A 20,003-nucleotide genomic window follows, 5' to 3' on the forward strand; every position below is an offset into this window, starting at 1 on the left:
GATTTCCCTGAGGAATAGTCGAAATAGTGAGAAATTATTTTGTCAAGGAGATCTCCTCCAAGCGATGTGTGCGACAAAACAGTAAAACATGGACAAACTGGGTCAGAATACTGGCTCTGGAAATATGATATAGATGAAATTTCAAAGTTTGATTAAAAATAAATGGACGTGTAACGTAATATGTCTGGTCAGTGGTGATTATTATTCTAATTTGCGATTTTCCTTCATAATGTTAAATAATATAAGTATGGTTAGGTTCATGTTGATCCTGCAGCTGACAATAATGCTGATGGTGATGATGATAATCATGATGATGGCGCAGCTGATGATGAAAATCATGATTATCATTGTGTTGGAAAGGAAAATAGTATATCTTACGTTAAATTCATTCGTCTTGCTATGAGCTGCATCATGTTATCCATGACTCCCTGGACGATGACCCGCTTTCCTCCAGGCTGCGTTGGGTCATCCACCTCCATCACATTTTGTGATGGGAATTTATCCGTCGTCGCCACCAAATGAGGACGATGTGAAAACCTTTTGTGGGAAACAAATGACTATTGTAGGTTCTCTAGTATTATGATGCACCATTACAAATTATCTTGTAATGTTCGATAATATAAAAAAAATAATCATTGATTACAAATATACTGTCCATATACACCAGTACACAAGGTGATAAGGATATTCCTGTGAGTTGAGGCAGGAGGTGTGGCAGTGTACAATAAGTGTGTGGTATGGCAATTTGTGTTGTGGCACTAGTAGAAAATGCAGTGAAACGTGTGTGTGTGTGTGTGTGTGTGTGTGTGTGTGTGTGTGTGTGTGTGTGTGTGTGAAGTATGATAGTGTATAGCATGTCAGTGCGGCTACTGGCAGTGGGAGATGTGTCAGTGTGAAAGGTGTTCTGTATGAGTGTGACGGTGTGTGGCATGGTACTGTATACTGTGACAGTGAGAGGTGAGACGGTGTGTGGTGCGCAAATGTGATAAGTGTCCGTGTGAGTTGTAACAGTATCTGAAGTAACATTTTTAGGTGTGACAGTGTTAGGTGTGTCAGCGTGAGATGTAAAGTGTGGCTGGAAAGTGTTGCAGTGTGAAGTGTGACAGTCTGTGTGTGACCGTGTGTGAGTTATCACTGTGAGGTGTGTTCGTGTAACGTGTGTCCGTGTGAAGTGTGAGGGATGACACGGTGTGAAGCGTGGCAGTGTGATGTATGGCACTGTGAAGTTTGGAAGTGTGAGGTGCAACAAAGTTAAATGTACTAGTGTGAGGTGAGGTAACGAGAAGTTTGGCAGTGTGTCAATGTGTTGTGTGATTGTAAAGTGTAGTACTGTAAGTGCGGCACTGTTAAGATGGTAAATGTAGACTGTGGCAGGATGGTGTGGCAATGTTACCCTCTGCCCAGTGACTTTTCTGTCACTGTGGCATATTTTAGAATGAAAAAAAAAAATCCTGATACAAAGAAATACTACGAACATGGCACCTGCATACAGAAGAACCTTGTTCAGTGCAGTAATTCATCACACTACTACTCGTGACATTCTTAGACACACACACCACAAAGCCAGTCAGGAGACAGGACGTGTGTGCTGGGCACTCCCCAGGTCCTGTCCTCCCCACTTACTGTTTTTTTAATCAGCCCATACACCACTGACCGGGCTAATGTATGGCCCGGCCTGCACTATATGTGCAGGGAATCTTTCAACGAACGAACGAACGAACGACATTCTTAGACATGTTGTTGGCTATATGAAAAACTGCAGGGCGATCATAGCATCTGTTATTCCAAGATTTCACTCACAGTCCTAGTATTTGTGGTGAATTATGAGAAAAGAGAAGGAGAAGCAGGTAGCCAAAAACACTTATGGCACTGAAGCCCTATAGTGTTACCTCAGAAAAACGTTTGTGAAGTTAAATAATGAAATAGCAGTTGCTATCATTTTGTGTTCTTCTCATTGAATTATTGAGAAAATATTTTTGTTGACAGAGCTGTTTCTACAATTTAGTAATTAAGACTCGATGACACGACCCTTGGTTAGTAGCCTAAAGATTTCAGAATGTCTCTTCAATTAAACACTGTTTATATCGGGCCGATAACTGCGACCAAAAATATTGCATGTCCATATATGTGTCACTCACTCATTCACTCATTCATTCACCGAATCACTGTACTTTCTTGAAGAATGGGGTCCAGGTCTTATATGAAAAGTGTTACGAACATGAAATTTTGCGGAATGATAGATTTTACTTATTTTAACAGAAAGTGAGGTCAGCGCACCAATGAACATAATTTGAATACACGTTTCGTTTTTACTAAAATTCACAGGCTGAGAAGGGTCAAATTACATGGTGGTAAGGACTGCACAACCTCACTATTACACCCAGTTCATTCATTGCACAAGTCAACTGCTTTACTCGCATACCGTCTTATCTTTCATCAAAACTAAAGACTTATGGCGACAGAAGAGGGTGACAGTGACAGGCCATGGATGTGGCTGGAAGTCGCTAGCTTGAGTCCTGTGCATAGGCGGCACTGGCTAGTGGCTCAGTGGTCGCTGACATGACGGCATAGGAGCACGTCATGCCTTCGGCAGCATCCCATGCGATTGAGCAGCCGGAAAAGGATGCCCAACTGCTTACCCCTGATGAGGAGGGATTTAGTTAAGGTAACCTAAACATTTGCTGCTTTGCACCACTTGGGCAGATAGCTATGTCTGTCAAGGCACCTCACACTGTGGTCAAAAAAACAAAATAATCCCTCTAACTCTTGCTACCTGAAAAATACAAACTTTGCTTGATGCTGGCCATGGCACACTACCATACCGTATAACTGTCCTTATCCCCCATGAACTGAAAAGATATAAGATGACATTGCCGCTATGTCTGAGACTCGCCTTTCAAGACAGAGCAATCTTATAGAAGCAGAAGGGTATACCTATTTCTGGAAGGGATACCCAGACAATGTAAAAGACCATAGTATTGGCTTTGCAGTCAGAAGCAACCTTCATCAGAACATCCAAGAAATAGCAACGTCTGAGCATATCAGGGAGACTGATGTCGTGGTGCGTGCTGCTCTCAAGGCCAATATGTAACACTCATCAGTGCCAGTGCCCCAACGCTTGATTCTGAGGGCAACGACAAAGATTCCTACTATTTGGATGCCACCATTTGCTAAGTACCACCAACTGACAATCTGATTCTTCATCGAGATTTTAATGATAAAGTGGGAAAAGATAATTACCTCTGGCAAGGCATTATAGACTGCCATGGTGTTGGTAACATGAACAACAATGGCCTTAGATTACATTCCTTATGCTCAGACTTCAGTCTGGTCATCACCAACACCATTTTTCAACTTAAGAATGAACACAAAACCACGTGGATGCACCCATGATCTAAACATTGGCGCCTAATTGACTATGTCATTTTAGGGCAATGAGATTGAAGAAAAGTTTTTATAACCCTAGCTATGAGAGTTCCTAAGTGCGCAACAGACCATAGGCTTATAGTCACCAAACTAAAGTAAGTCATATTATGCCCGCAAATGTGCAGTAGACCATCCATCAAGAAAGTTAACAATGGTAACTAAAAGTACAGTTTCCAGCAAAAATAGAGCGACCGGTTTGACGAGCAGGTTGGTATATGTGGCACTGCCGCACCTCCAGGTTCACCCCACCCCTCCCTCCCTCGTTCCCATTCATTCGTCTACCCTCCACCCTCTCCACATCCAAGGACAAGAAAGTATAGCAAGACCTACTCGCATTGTCTCAACAACTCTTCCATCATCCATCTGGCTTGGAAAATAATGGTTTTGCTATGATAACAAATAAAAACACATTACACAGTGTTTTACTCGACAGTATAGTTATTTATACACCACGATCTGGACGCAGAGTGATATAAAATAGTATCATCTTCGTATGATAAGGAGGTATGTAATCATACAATTTATCATTTTGACGGTTGTATCCAGTCAGTGTGTAATATTAAACAGTCGGAAGCTATATGTAGATGATGTCTGTAGCGGTCGGTGGTGTGTGGGCGGGGTAGCTGGCCATCACACGTTGTGGTGGGGGCATGGGGAGAAGATGGGCCTGGGGTCAACGGCTGTGCCTAGTGTGTGTGTGTGTGTGTGTGTGTGTGTGTTCTCCACCAATGCTCATAAACACATCTTTATTATTACCATGAAGTGTGCATTACAATATTGTCCACTGCACAATATAATAGTGATATTTATAGTTTATCGATACGGAAAATAAGCATTTAATGATCGGTACACAGTATTACCTCATTTTCTAAATGTTATTCAATCAGAAGCCCAGTGCAGATTATAATACATTAGAGTCTGAACACAGCCTATAACTCAGCAGGGTAAGTCAAGCTATAGCACCAGGTCTCTAGTAAAATATTCAGTATTATTACCATACCACATGTTACTGTAGGGCAACTGGAACAGGTCGATTGCAAAGGTGGTGGATGGTCCTACTAGGTGTTGACAGGGTTACCTTATCACTCCCCCAGTTACCCACAGCATTCCGTTATCATATAAATCCACTGTCTGACAACATTGTTTCAAATCATTTTATAATGTGTTCTTAAATATACCGGTTTTCAGTTAGTCTTCCTTATTAAATATTTGCGTATCCAAAACCGTTTGTCCATTTTAACATCCTTCCCTCTCTGAGGCAGTTAACGTTTCGGCTGACGATAGTTAATGGGAAAAACCATGGCCACACAGAGATAGAGGTAAGTAGTAACAGACATACTGTAGGATACAAGTTGAAGAGCAAATAATCATAAGGGTAACCTGACCGCTACTTCTATTACGTTGCTATAAGTAACACTGACCAGTGTGAATTGTAACTCGTCAAACCTTTGTTGAAAACGTTCTCGTTGTAAACAAATAAACTGAATTATCTGTTGTATGGCATGATAATATTGATTAGCATAAACTGCAATCTAGACAAGTTTGTTTGGTTACCATGCAGATCATCCATTCGGCCAATTTACTTATTGGTTACCTTTCTCGAAATACTTCGTGTTATAAACATGTGAATCGCAAATTCCACCCTATTACAGTTATAACTATATATGGCAAGGTTATATTCCTGATATTGTTATCAGGAGGTGGCGGGTCCCTTACTGGACTAAGTGGCGATAAGCGGCTGAGGCAAGGGGTGGAGGGGGTTGGTTGTATGCAGGGCTGGATTAACCCTGCTGTTGCCTGGTAGGCAAGGCAGACGGTTGGCCTGCAACATATAGATTTCTTTTTTCCGTTATTTCCAGTGAAATTTTCGCATAACCTATAACGGCCTTTTTTGATGGCCTGATGGGTGGTGACATTTATTTGGATGCCTAAAGTGTATATTTATTCTGCTCTGGAAGTTAGATGGCCTGTGACAGGCCGTGGCCTGGTAGGCAGTTGCCCATTTTGCCTGTACCTGGTAATCCCGCCCTAGTTATGGTGTGAGCGGGGTCAGCACACCACGCGGCTCACTCTACTGTTGGCTGTCCTGTCTATGAAACTGACCTTGATATTTATAATACTGTCAGCAGCAAAGAATGGTGTCTAAATATTGACTGACCTTTGGTAATGCCAGTAACCACATCATGGCCTCGGTTTAACCACCGGACAAACTGTCATCCAGTCCCTGTTGCCCAACGTTATTCGATATCATGTATTAAGACATCAGTAACCAAGATATTACTGATCATGTCTTTTACTTATCAGCAACACTTTGCTATTATCACACGTGAGGTATTAGTAGTAACTAATGGTGTCATAAAAGACTTTGTAGTAACTTGTAGAGAAGTTTTGTTGTTTAGTTGTTATCATATGTCCTAGCCTTGAGGAGCTTGTCTGATCGCAATAAATTGCTTGCTGGACATCTTTCCTGGCTTATGTAAGATGAAAAAATGGCAATTTTCTCTTGTTCATCGTGTATGTGGCGCTTGATGAACTTTTGTTCGCACTGACTGACCAATGAAATGACGTCAATGCGATCTTTTTCTGTGCCAGAGAATTTTGGGGCAGTTTTATCTTCATGGTAAACGTAAACATGAGGTGGGGATGTTAGATCCGCGGTATTTGTTTCGTGATTCATTTTCACTGTTTGCTCTGTTAATTTAACTTGGACTTGTTTATCGTTGTGTGAGGGAATGGTGGAATAGGATTCGCCTGCACGTTGCACTATATCAAGTATATTCTGATAGGTATGCAAGGCAGAAACTAAGTCCTCACTTGCTACGTCAGGGGGGGTTTCCCACTCATCATCTGGAACTGACGTATTTGTTTCTTGGTTTTTAGTTGGTGGTGAGGTTTGTACAATGGCTGTGTTGCCTTGGTGCTCTCCTAATTGTGAATCTGTTGTTGGGGTTAATTGTGTTTCATCTGGTATTAACGTGGGTGGTGGGGAAAATATCCCTGTCATTAAGATATGGTGTTATGAAATACGCCTTTTGTTTATTTATGCCCTAACTAAATAGATGAGTAAATGAGTTGTAATAAATGATAGATAGTGAGTGTATAAGTGTATATATAGAAATAAATAAAGGAGTTGAATATACCTAATTTTAGCACTGAGAAGAAATGAGTAAGTATAATTTCACCCACTTGATACAGATCGTAGAGGCGTGTCGATGCAACTGTCGATCTCGGAAGAAAAATGCAGGGTTGATTGAATATCTCTTGATAATTCGAGTGCTGCGTTGATGGACGATATTACTCAGGAAATTCCATGGCCTGGTACTTGTGGTGGTTAACAGCTGTCACAGGCAAACCTCAGCATAGAACGTCGAATTTCCAACTCAATACTGTGGAAATAAATGAGTATGAGTAGGAGCTATGTGAATAATGAGTAATGAGTAGTGGGTGAGAAGTGCCTGGTGTCAGTCACACGTTGCTTGGCGTGGCCCTAAGTCCGCAAACTGGCGTTGTGATGTCATCTCAGCACATGGTGATGTCGGCTTCCCACACTGGTAGCTGTGGTGAATACTGAGTAGCGATGCGTAACCTGGGTGAAGAAAGGTGACTAAGACGCGTTATAAATGTGGCTCTGGTGTTTTGCTGCGTGTCTTGACCTCTGCGTCAGCGATGGAGGTAGGCAGGAGAGAGTGGTGGGGGTTTGTGTGCTTGTTGCTTTGGTCTTTCCTCTTCTTTACTTGCTTTGTTTTATATTCTTCTTGCTGCTGCTTGAAGTTACGTGAAGATTATAGAGTTGTTTTGTAGACTTGTAGGCTATTTGCATTGTAGGCTGTATTTTGTAGGAATTCACTGTAGAACTGAAGCTAATCTTGTAGAGTCTTGCCTGCTTTTGTAGAAATTCGCTTTTGATTCGGAGATGATGTCCGTAGTTTCGCTTGCCACCAATATGTCATAAAAGACTTTGTAGTAACTTGTAGAGAAGTTTTGTTGTTTAGTTGTCACTCTCGATTTCTTGTAGTAGGAATTAAAGATGAATACAGTGAGTTGATCTTAATTTATTATCTTCAGAGAAAATCTAAGTTGAGCAGGGTATGTCTTACAGAGACAATATAATAAGTGTAGTTGGGCCCCTCTTTCTTGTTCACTATCTCCACTACCTGTCGGTTCTATGGCCTGTCTCCTTCTGAGCTCTGCTTCCTAAATTCTGGTGAAACAGGGGTTGTGTCACGTGTGTTACACTGTGGTTGGAAAGTTCCAGAAATCTGTGTGTGAGTATGTGTGTATGGTCACTAGGCTTTGTTCGCATGCTATCTCGCTGACACACTACTTACATCATCCCCTGACTTGCTACTTCTTGTATATGATCAACATTTCCTCAGTTAACTTGCAAGATCATTTCCCCTTCCCAGGCTTCCGTGGAGCTCCGTCTATCTATCTATTTAACTATATAACTATTATGATTTGTAATTATAATATGGATTCATAACAATGGTACTGACCTATAACAGAGTTTGTAAAGTAACAGTGATTATGTTGAGTAAGGGAAGGAGCACACCACCTACCACTACAAACATCTACTTATAGATTCCGACTGTTTAATGTTACACACTGACTGGATACTACTGTCAAAATGATAAATTGTATGATTACAGACCTCCCTATATACGAATACCTGTATATTACTATTTTAGATCACCCTGCATTCAGATCGTGGTGTATAAGTAACTATACTGTGGAGTGAAACACTATGTAATGTTTCTTTTCTTTGTTATAACAAAACCACTATTTCCCAGGACAACAGGATGACGGAAGAGTGGTTGAGACAATGCAAGTAGGCCTTACTTTACTCTCTTGCCCTTGGATGTGGGGAGGGTGAAGGGTAGACGAATGAATGGGAACGATGGAGGGTGGGGAGGGGTTGAAACTGGGGGTGCGGTGGTGCCACATAAATCAACCTCCTCGTCGAGCCAATCGCTCTATTTTTGTTGGAGACTGTACATGGCAACTTGTAACATCTTCCACATCACTGTTACAGACAAGCTGTCCTAATGCCCACCACTTGATCCAAACAACAATGTATCAAACCTAGACACCAAACAGCTAATCATTAAGACACTGCTCCAGAGCACTGCAGAAGAATCATTAGGCTTCTCCACTTGCCACCATCAAGACTGCTTTGATGTAAATGCTGAGGGTATGGCCTTCTTGCAGTGAACAATACAGCAAGTAACAACTGGTTCGCTCATCCAAGCTCCTTAACCCTAAAGACTGAATTCCAGAATCTCAGAAGTGAAACTCAGAGAAAACTGTGTGGTATGGAGAACAAATGGTGGACTGAGCAAACAAAAGAGCTACAAAGACTGACTGATATTAACGACCAACATGGGTTCAACATTTATAGGAGCAACCAAACACAACACAAACCCTGTTCGATAGGCCAAAGGAGAGCTCCTGAAAGACAAGCAAGCATTCCTAGGAAGATGGAGGCAACACTTCGACACTTTACTCAACCAAAGAAACCCAGTGGAGCACAATATCCTTGGTAACATCCTAGATGCTTCTCAAGCAGTAGATCTTGATATCCCACCTACACTTGCAGAAGCTGTTGAGGTCATCTGATCTCTAGAAAATAAAAAAAAATCTTGGCTGTGATGACATACCATCTGAACTGATAGAAGAGGGTGACCAGTTACCTCACCAGCATTTCCATAATCTTGAATTGACTCTCTGGAACCAAGAACAAAATTCCATCCGAATGGCTTACTTCTGAATATTAACCATCCACAAAAAGAAAGGAGAATGCTCAGATTGTGACAACTGCAGAAGTATCTCCCTCCTTTTTATGGCTAGCAAAGTATTAGCCATGATTATGTTATCCAAAATGTTTTGTCAGTCTGGATAGCATTGTCTTGGCTAATACTTTGCTAGCCATTAAAAGAAGGGAGATGTCTCTGCCGTTGTCACAATCTGAGCATTCTCCTTTCCTTAAATATGATGTGGATTTTGAAAGGAAGGAATGTGATATGATTTTAGTTGCCCGACAGATACAGGAGAAATGCCATGAGCAAAACTGTGACTTGTATAAGGCATTCATCTGTTTTGCAAAAGCAATTTCGCCATCAACGGAAAGTATTGTGGAATGCTCTTTCAAAATTTCATATCATCCTAGAACCTGCATGGGACAACAGGAATGCTCATGTGTCCATGGGTGGAAGCAAATCCGAACACTTCAATGTGGGGGTGGGCGCAAAGCAGAGATGTGTCCTGGCTCCTTTTATTTTCAACATCTGTCTCATTGTAGTCACCCTTTTAAGTCACCAGCATATGAGCAATGATGATGGCATAAAAATCCAGTTCCATCTTGACAGTAACTTGTTTAATCTCAGATGTCTTCAAGCACAATCCAAGACTGAAATAGTTCATTTCCTAGAGCTGCAGTATGATGATGACTGTGCTGACCTTCCACAGACCCTAGAAGCCCTACAACAGTCTCTCACTATCATTTCCAAAAGACATCATGCAATCTGGTTCCAAGTTAATGTCAATAAAACAGAAATAATATCTCAGAGAAACAACACAGCAGAGCCTCTTGCATTTCAGATAAATGGCGGAAAAAGAAAACAGGTGGAAAATTTTACCTACCTTGGAAGTGTGCTCACATGAATCAACCACGCCTCTCAATTGTCTCACATCCAGCGTCTTTGAAAATACCAACTTGGGAATCGAGATGAAGGGATCAGTGTATACAGCCGCATGCATCTCCACCCTCTTATACAGTGCTGAATCCTGGACTATAGCCACTAAAGTATTAACAGGATCAATCAATCCTTTCTCAGGATTATGCTAGATGCTGAATGTGATCAATAGAGAAGCCTTTGTAAAAAAAACTGCAGACTCTAGGCTTCGGCCCAATTGTGACGTATATCGGTGCAATCCAATGAGGACTAAGTCCTGAGTAGGGAGGGGGGAGGATCTGGACCCCTACCCATGGTGGGGGGGGTGATTCCCCCACCGCCCTCTCACCACCTTCCTCTACCCCAATACCTTTGTTCCCTCTCCCCCGCTCTCGCCTCTGACTGCCTCCTGCTCCCTCCCTCCCCCTCCCCCACCATCCTTCATCACACCATCATGGTTCCCACCCTTTCCCCCCCTCCCTGTCTCCATGGGGAGGGTTATATCCCCCCACCCACCCTCCACACCCCTGTACTCCCTTTCTGCCTGTCCTCTTTGTCTTGTGGTGTCTGTCTCCCACCTCTATACCCCTGTACCACCCCTCCACGCCTCTCCCCACCCCTCCCCCACCCCCACCCCCTGTAGTATGCCGTCCACTTACCTCTCCCCTTCCCCCCTCCCCCCCAGCATGTTTTCATTCAATACCAGATTACAGATTACTGTTTGTGTAATTGTATACACCGATGCATGAAACAGAATGTATGTTTTTTTCATGTATGTTTTTTATTTTGACAGCTATACAGCTATGAGGGAAGCGGACGGGGGGAGGGAAGGTGAGGAGGGGAGAAGTGTTGGGCTGGAAGGGTGTTGAGGGTGAGTGAGTAACACCGTCATAATTATTTTGCGTGCTATTGTTTGAAAAAACAAAAAAATGAGCTTCAAAATTCTGAAGGGTGGGGGTAGGGGGGAGGGGGAGAGGGGTTGGGGAGAGGGCAATAGGGGGGAGGGAAGGAAGAGAGGGGGGATGATGGGAGTGGATGAGGAAGGTCATGGGAGGGGAGTAATGAGGGAGGGATGAGGGGGAGCGCATAGAAAACTAGAGTCGCCCTGCCTGGAAGGGTAACTTTTTTCAACTTTGACGGGCTATAGCTTATGAACCAGTTGGTCTAAAATGCTCTGGTTTGCGGCATAAGGTGTGTAAATTCAAGCTCTAAACCCTGGGCATAAAACTTTTTACCTCTGTAAGAGTCGAAAAATCGGCTCCATGTACAGGTTTTCAGGGAAGTTCGGTTGATTGAATTGCGTACCGTTGGGAATGGGGTGGTCCACAATGCATGGGTAAAATATAAAATATAAGTCTAAAACGTACTGCTCTGCAAGGCTGCCCCTGTTTCATTTGGCAAACAGACATCACAGGGAAAGTTTTAGCTCATAAAAAAAAAAATAAATAAATAAAGGTTGCACAAAAAGTAATATTTTGTGTCATATGTATGAAATTCTGACTGTGCAATTATGTGGGTAGCCTACTAAAGTATTATCAGACTTTATGCTTTTTTTTTACTAGATCTGTGTTAATAGTTTTATAATAAACCTTTGGATACGCAGTGTTAAGTTTCCCACTATCCAGATTTCCAGATTTTAGACTGCTTTTAAGGGCAATGCCTCACTCTTTCATACCTTTTAAACTGGAGGCCAGCCAAGAATAATCATCAGGATTGTTACAGATCTGTAATATATGTACCGGTGAGTAAAGTTTTAGACTTTAGACAAATTTAAAGCTTCAGTCAGGAACTTTTGTCTTTCTGAGTGAGCTCATTTAAATATTGCTGTAGTCCATTCCAGCTGAGCATGTGATAAAAATGTCAGAAGCTCAAAGTTTCCCATCAGTGTTGTTTTTTTTTTTTTATGTAAGGAAGAAAGAACCAAAGGCCAGGAGCCCACAAACCATTCCTTCCAAGAAAAAAACAAAAACAATACAACAGAGAGCCGATTTCAAAATCCGTTCATTTCGAGATGCCTGGACACACTGCGTTTAGAAGACTGGTAATCATAGGGTGTACGAAATACAGACAGAAGGAGACAGCTCCAGAGCTGATCTGTTGCATAAATGAAGGATTGGGAGTAACAGTCATCTCTTGCATTAGAGAGCTGGACAGAAAAGGGATGAGAGTTTCCTGCTAGACGGGTGCTACGCACCCATAGTAGTCATTGAGGGGTGCAAGCAGATAGGTCAGAGAAGCAGTGACCATTGAAGTAGTGATAGAAAAGGGATAAAGATGCATCAGTGTGGCAAAGAGACAGAGGTTGAAAGGAGCCAGTAAGAGGAGACAAAACCCTTTGACTCCACCTTGTTGGGAAGAGCTGTATGTCGGGAGCATCTCCATGCATGAGAATTGTACTCTTAATAGGGGTGAATAAAACCCCTGTGTAAAGTCAACAACTATGCAGGGGTAAAGAAAGTATGGAGATGGCTTTGCACACCTAATCTCTTGGAAGCAGATATTACAAGAGATCTAATATGATCTTTCCAAGATAAATCCCGAGAAAATGAAAGTTCACGCATGTTTAAAGATGATGCAGGATTGAGCTGGTTAGAAAACCAGAAAGAAATATCACAAACAGCTCACTTCCCACATAACCTTAATGTCTAAAAGACTTTACTGTTTTATCATGATGTACAAAACAACACTTTCAGAAAAAGTGCCCAACTAGCTGTCTAGGCTACCATAATATACTGACAGAGAGCCAGAATACCAATACAAAGGAATGACTTAGTTGGGCTAAAGCTATTAAAAATTTAAGATGAGTATTGTCAGCTCACAAAAGCTCGTCTAAGAAAATATGAATATCGGAGGTTAAAGGAACAAATGTTTCTTGATGAACGTCACAGTCTTTTTGACATATCCAGCAAAGATGCGCTTCACATCATGAGAAATGAAGAGGATAAAATCTTCCTTATGATGCAGCATGAAGACACGTCTTGCTGTTGCATGAATTCTGTTGACAAAATCTTGGCAGAAAATGAAAAACAAAAGCAAATCAGATGTGAGCAAGAAGATGAAAGAAAAGAGACGCAATTTACTTCTCCAGAAGTGAAAGATACAGGAAATCTGAGTGATAGCAGTGAAAGGAGTGAAGATTCAGAATCACACGATCTTTATGTACCAGATGGACCTGCAGAGCCCAAGAAATCTAGAAAGAGCCTTAATATATTTGTGACACCACATGTTGCATCAGCATTAGACAGGAATAATCTCTCTATTCTTGGCAGTGTTTGTCACCAGTGCTGTAGCAAGTGTTCTGGGTCATGATGTTACTGATCAGTCATTATCAGGAAGTGGTATAAATCGTGCTCGGATTAAAAATCGGGAATTGAGAGCTTCAAGACAGAGATCACCCACAGATTCGTTTATACCCCTTCTGGTGCACTGGGATGGAAGGCTTTTACCAGATTTTCCCAGCATCAAATCTAAACAAGTGGACAGAGTTGCCATATTGGTAGCAGGATTTGAAACAGAAAAACAACTTGGTGTACCAAAGGTAAACCGCAGTACTAGTGTGGCATATATTACACCACAAAGTATTGTGCCTTGGTGTGCATTTCATCTACACACGTGGTTTCCTTCCCTCATGGTTTTTCCCTCATTTCACCATGCACACACAAGTGGTTTCCTTCCCTCATTGCTTTTTCCACACCTCGTTCTCGGAATCAGTATTGCAATTGGTGACGCTACCAATAGAACTCAATTTCTCTTCCCTCCTCACCTGTAGTTGTGCCTAAATCAATCAGATTTGAATATTCAGGCAACCTACATTTACCGGTGCTCCGTCCACCTCATTAGGGGGCTTAAAACTGAGCAGGCGACCTAGCTCCAGCCTTCTTTCTACTCTCAACTTCCCCCCGGCTACTATCTCCTTGCTCTCAATCTCTCCTGGTATAATCTGGCCACGTGGTACAACTTTACATATACAATACGCATAAACACATCAGCCCAGCTTCTCACTAAATTCATTACTCATATTTGTAGTCTGTAACTATTTTACCCATGTAATTGATCCACACATGCTGTAATGTAATGACCTTGGACTATTTTGAAATCATGCAGTAACTCTGTATTGTTCCCAGTCAATAATCACTCCCATGTCTGTTTCTTCCCGGCACATTTGTGTTTATCTATCCTTACCATTTGCCTTGGCGTAGCCCCTAGTAAAATATTCCCATAACTAAAATGCAACAGTGACCTCAACCTTAAAACAATGCCACAGTGGTGACTTCCCGGAGTGTATAAAGAACATGGAGACCTTACCACACATCCGTCTATCCTATCCTACATTCATGTATGATATTAACACGTGGTTTACACAAGTTGATGCAACGTGGCCGGACGATGCCAGTGATGATGACAAATTCAGAGCAGTTGTCCACACTCTTCCAACTCAAGTAGCTGCCCTTGTACAGGACATACTCCTGAAACCACCTACAGGGCAAAAGTATAAAACCTTCATGGAGAGTTTGCTGCGAGCCCTGGGAAAATCAAAGCAGGCACTGCAAACGGAGCTGGAAGCAATTCACTCCCAACAGCAGCACCCCTCAGCCCTCCTTACCCACATTCAAGCCACTCTCACAGCAGCTGGAGCGACCCTATCAGATGACCTCCTTCGGCACTGACTCCTCCAGCTCATGCCACCAGACCTCTGACTCCACCTAGCATCCCTGGACCCTGGTACATCCCTTGCTGAGTTCATCGAGAGGGCAGTCATTCTATACAAAACCGAACAGCATTACGCCAACCACCCAGTAAGCGCACACTCCTCTCTTTCCCCTGTCATAGCCCCCAGTGCTACCCCCAGTGAAACAGTGGTGTCAGTGAACATTGTAGCTAACAAAAATGGTTCCATGTCAGAGCTGTGTACCTTGTTAACAAATTTAACAAATAGAATAGATGAGTTGGAAAGTAAAATAAGTGGCTTCACCACTCAGACCCCCATTGTTGCAGTGCATCCCCCAGCCCCTCCGTGTTCCAACAGTGTTCCCCCAGGGAACCATGCTCGTAATCCTAATCCCCAAACAGCAAGGGATGATTTTGTGTTGTGTACATATCACAAACGCTTTGGCATGGAAGCCAGACAATGTGCACCACCCTGCATATTCACGAGAAATGCATATGGTGGGAGACACTCCCAAGTTAGTGTCTCCCACCACACACACAAAACGCCTCGTCATTATCAGCACACCCAAAATCACTCCACATTCCACTGGCTCCAGGGAACTGCTATGGGTTAAGGATGCCATTTCAGGCACAAAATACCTTATTGACACTGGAGCCACATTCAGTATGGTCCCTCCTACCCCAGACCAGAAAACGGCTCAGCAACCCGCATTCGACCTGATAGCAGCAAACGGCACCCCCATAGCCACATACGGCACGGAACCTTGTCACATACCCCCCGTGGGCAGCCACCTTGTCGTGGTGGGGGGGCTTGCATGCCCCTGTGATCCCACAAGCCTGCCCGTGGATGTAACGACATCCGGCAGGGTCTCCCACGCGGGTAGGGTTGTGGGTGAGGGGTCTGACTAAGCGCTGCCCGAAACGTAGGTTACCCATAAGTGTCATCGGTGCCGCCCTCCAGAGGGATCGCCTCGGTGCTGTCCCGAGTTGGTTGGTTGGGTGTCTGGGCTGGGTAGTGTTGGGGAAGGGGGACTCTGCACTGGTGGGAGCAAAATTTTGCATCACAGTGTGTCCTTTTGGGGACACCCTCTGGGGACGAGGTACCCCGCTCCCATCAGACCTCGCTCGGTCCCTTCACTCCCTGGTAGGCGGTTTCCCTTGGCTCCTGGTGCCAATTTTTTTTTTTTTCACTGATGTATAGATACACAGAAAATTTCTTTCCCACTCATGTGGTCGGTGACCAGCTGCACGAGTCGACATCAACTGGTCACTCTCTGGCAGACGATCCTGTACCCTCCGGGTCGTCTGCTAAAACTGTGAATCACGATGCCTTTTCTATGGAGCTGTTACCTGGTGTTTTTGTAAATCACTCTTACACAAAATGCATAGTCATCAAAATGGATAATGGTACTTCCTTCCGGAACCTGAATTGTTTTCAGATTCACAGTGGTCTAGTAACAGCATGTGGATTTATCCCCAATGTCTCTTTGCAGGGCGATGGCTCTCTATTCTTAGAAGCCAGGAATGAAGTGGAGAGTTCACGCATCCAGTCTCTAACTGTGGTCGCCGGTTATCCTGTATCTGCCTCTCGTCATTTGGTCCCGAACCAGTCCCGAGGGGTTTTGTATTCTCATGACTTGATCTCATATTCTGATTCTTCCCTCTTAGAGGGGCTGGCTCCTCAGGGTGTTGTAGGAGTACAGAGAATTATGAAGAAGGTTGATGGGGTTTTAACCCCCATGCCCACTCTTATCTTGACATTTGACCGTCTTACCTTGCCAGAGGTTATCACTGCTGCTTGGTGGAAGCTAAAGGTTAAACATTATGTTCCCCGACCTAGAAGATCCTATCATTGTCAAAGATTTGGTCACGTCCACCGTTCTTGCAGGTGGGAAGCGTCTGGCCTTCCTGAGGTCTGTGGAAATTGTGGTGGAATTTCTCATGGTATAGATGATTGTTCTCAACCCTCTAAATGTTTGAACTGTGGAGGAGCACATGCAGCCTCCTCAAGGGATTGCGAAGTATACAAATATGAATACGAGATCATTTCTGTCCGAACGAAGGAGAAAATTTCCTTTTCTGAGGCAAAGGACAGGGTAAGGGAGTGGTTCATTCGCCCTGGGGTTACATTTGCTGCTGCGTTGTCTCGCCATAAAGCTACCCGGCAGGTGCCCCTGCCATCACACAATGCCCCATCAAATTCTCGGGGTTCTACTTCCCGGCCTTCTCGCCTGGGGGGTTCCACTGAGGGAGTGCAGCCTGGAAGCAGCTGTGCTTCCTCCAGGGAGGTGCCTCCTGTCTCTGGGGGTGTCCTCTCTGCGGTGGTTCTTCCAGCGTCTGGGAGTGCCTCCCCCATCCCAGTTCCTCCGGTTCCTCCTGTGACAAACACCCGTGTCGATGCTACACTTTGCTTTGACACATCCAAAACTCCCGATGTCCTTCCTGTGCATCCTTGTTCTGACATATCCAAAAAAAAACAGAGTCTCTCATACTTCTGTATCAGCTGCTACTTCCGTACCGACTGCTGCTCCTGTACCATCTGCCCGCTCTGCTACTGTTGCTCACTCTTCTTTACAATGTGGCACTATAGTTTCTAATGCTTTAAGTTCTGGTGCAGAGATGGAGGTTGCATCTGCCAACCTCAAACGAGTGAGGAGTGAGGAGTTTTTGAGTGACTCCCCTCCTTCTAAGGTTCAAACTTCTGTACCACATGAGGATTCTGAGGGGGCTCTTCGCTCGACAACCCAGCCAGTGGTGGCATCTAAGTCTGTGGGTGTTCATGATGGCCCTTCTAGGATTCCCGTCCCTGCCTCTTCCTCAGGTGTGGTGGGGCCTGGGTCTTTAGATACTCATAGAGCTCAGTTGCTTGCTCCCTCTGATCCGTCACCCAGCAGCCAACCTTTGGATGATTTGGTTGGTGGGGGTTCGGTTGGCCCCGGGGTGCCAGCTGAACCCTCACATGGGTGTGCGAACGGGGCACGTGGGTCTTCCAAGAAGGTCTCTGTGCTTCGGACTCATTCTGGCGATGGGCGGGACATGTCTCGGGGTAAGGGTACTTCCACCCATGGAAACTCTAAATCTTCATTGCCTTCTCAGTTGGTGAGGCAGAGCTCCACGCCTAGGAAGAAGGGCTTTCACTCCCTTCCCAACGAGGTTGCTACATAGCTTTCTAAGTTCATAATATTTAATACTAATCACTATGCCTCAATCGGTACCAATCTGTCTTCAGTGGAACTGTAGAAGTGCCAAGTGCCATGGCAAATTGGGAGGAATTGCAGTTATTACTCTCTGCTCTGAACCCACTATGTGTGTGTCTTCAGGAGACAATGGTGGGGGACAGACAGTTTCCTTTCATTAGGGGGTATAAGGCCTTCCATGCATCTCCTCCTGGTGGTCACAGCGGTGGATGTGCAATTTTGTGCCGTTCTGATGTCCCCTTTATTTCCTTTGAGATTCAGTCCCCCTTTCAAGTTCTAACTGTACAGATGCACGTTGGGAGGTGCTATACCATCTGTTGTCTGTACCTTCCACCTTCCGTTCCTGTTATACGTGCTGATCTAGAAACCCTTATCAGCCAACTTCCACCCCCTTTCCAACTCCTTGGTGACCTTAATGGCTGCCATCCCTTGTGGGGTGACTCACTTTGAAATCCCCGGGGTGATCTTCTTGCCTCTTTGGTTGGGGATTTAGATTTGGTTGTCCTAAATGATGGAAGGCCGACCCATTTTCATGTTCAGACTGGCACGTATTCTGTCATTGACCTTACCATCTCCTCCTCTAACTGTGCCCTTGATTTTTCTTGGGAGGTTTTGGATGATCTACATGGTAGTGACCATTATCCTGTAGTGGTCCAGCCTACTCGCTCTGTTCCTGTAGCCCGTCTGCCACGCTGGTGTCTGGACAGGGCTGATTGGTCTCTCTTTGAGGAACTATGTGTATTTGCCAACAGGGTTACTGACTTTTCAACTATCAATGATGCCGAATGTTATTTTACTAAGACCATTTTCCCAGCAGGGGTTCATTCTATCCCACGGACTTCTGGTGTTTTTTCCCGGAGACCTGTGCCATGGTGGAATGATGACTGCTCCATAGCAAAGGGAACTTACAAAGCAGCTGCTCGTCGGTATTTTGCCAATCGTAATGTTGTTTTTCTAAAAATACAGTTTCGCAAAGCACGTGCTCACCATAGATGGGTCGTGAAGAATGCTCGCCATAACTCGTGGAGGTCGTATGTTTCTACAATTACATCTTCAACTTCAATGTCTGTGGTGTGGAAAAAGGTGCACAAGATTTCTGGTAGGTTCTCGCCCCCCTCCCCTCCGGTGTTGCGCCTTCACGGAGAACTTGTGTCTACACCAGATGCAGTAGCCTCTGCTTTTGCAGATCAGTTTTACGCTGTCTCCACAAAGGATCCTTCTCATCCATTTGCCACCTTTTGTAGGAATCAGGAGAGGTTGGGTCTTGACTTTCGCTCTCGTGGCGGAGAGGTGTATAATTTAGATTTCAGCCTCCGTGAGCTATGTGCTGCCCTTTCAGAGTGTCGTGACACTGCTCCCGGGCCTGACGATATTCCATACGCTATGCTGCGTCATCTTCCAACTGATTCACTTCAGTTTTTATTGGACCTTTTTAACAGGGTTTGGAGTGAGGGCTCTATTCCGAGGAGTTGGAAGTTGGGTATTGTCCACCCCTTTCCCAAGCCTGGTAAAAACCATTCCCAAGTCTCCAACTATCGCCCTATCACTTTAACATCATGTGTGTGCAAGCTGTTCGAAAAGATGGTCAATGTCAGGCTTATGTGGTTTCTGGAGAAGGGTTGCTTTCTCTCTCCGTCGCAGAGTGGTTTCCGTAAATTACGGTGCACTTCAGACAACCTTATCAGGCTCGAGGCGTCAATATGTGAAGCTTTTGCCTCCAAGCAACATCTTGTGGCTGTGTTTTTTGACCTGAAGGCTTATGACACTGCCTGGTGCCATGGCATCCTCCAACATCTTCGTGCCTTTGGTTTACGTGGTCGGCTGTCTGTGTTGCTTGGAGACTTCTTGACTGATTGTGTATTTTGGGTCCGTGTGGGTTCTACCCTCTCTGTGCCACTGTGCCAGGAGGAAGGTGTCCCACAGGTGAGTGTCTTAAGTGTTTCCCTGTTTGCAGTGGCCATCAATGGTATCATTGACACTGTGCCTGCTGGGGTATCCTCATCCCTTGATGTGGATGACTTAGCTATATGGTTTTCTGGCT

General features: G+C 44.2%; 1 protein-coding gene across 1 annotated transcript in view; it reads right to left on the reverse strand.

Moving 5' to 3' along the window:
• LOC145407369 (glutamate receptor 2-like) overlaps positions 1 to 20,003 on the reverse strand; it is a gene marked incomplete at its 5' end in the record, with an annotated part of 166,280 nt that overhangs the window by 107,508 nt on the left and 38,769 nt on the right. Inside the window, one exon of the mRNA XM_080278319.1 lies at positions 379 to 537. Within this exon, the coding sequence (XP_080134445.1) occupies positions 379 to 537 (159 nt within the window). The remainder of the gene's footprint in view (positions 1 to 378; positions 538 to 20,003) is intronic.

This window comes from Coenobita brevimanus, chromosome 8 (assembly GCF_032717465.1).
Source record: "Coenobita brevimanus isolate Jiangsu-jjx chromosome 8, ASM3271746v2, whole genome shotgun sequence".
NCBI classification, from domain to species: Eukaryota; Metazoa; Arthropoda; class Malacostraca; order Decapoda; family Coenobitidae; genus Coenobita; species Coenobita brevimanus.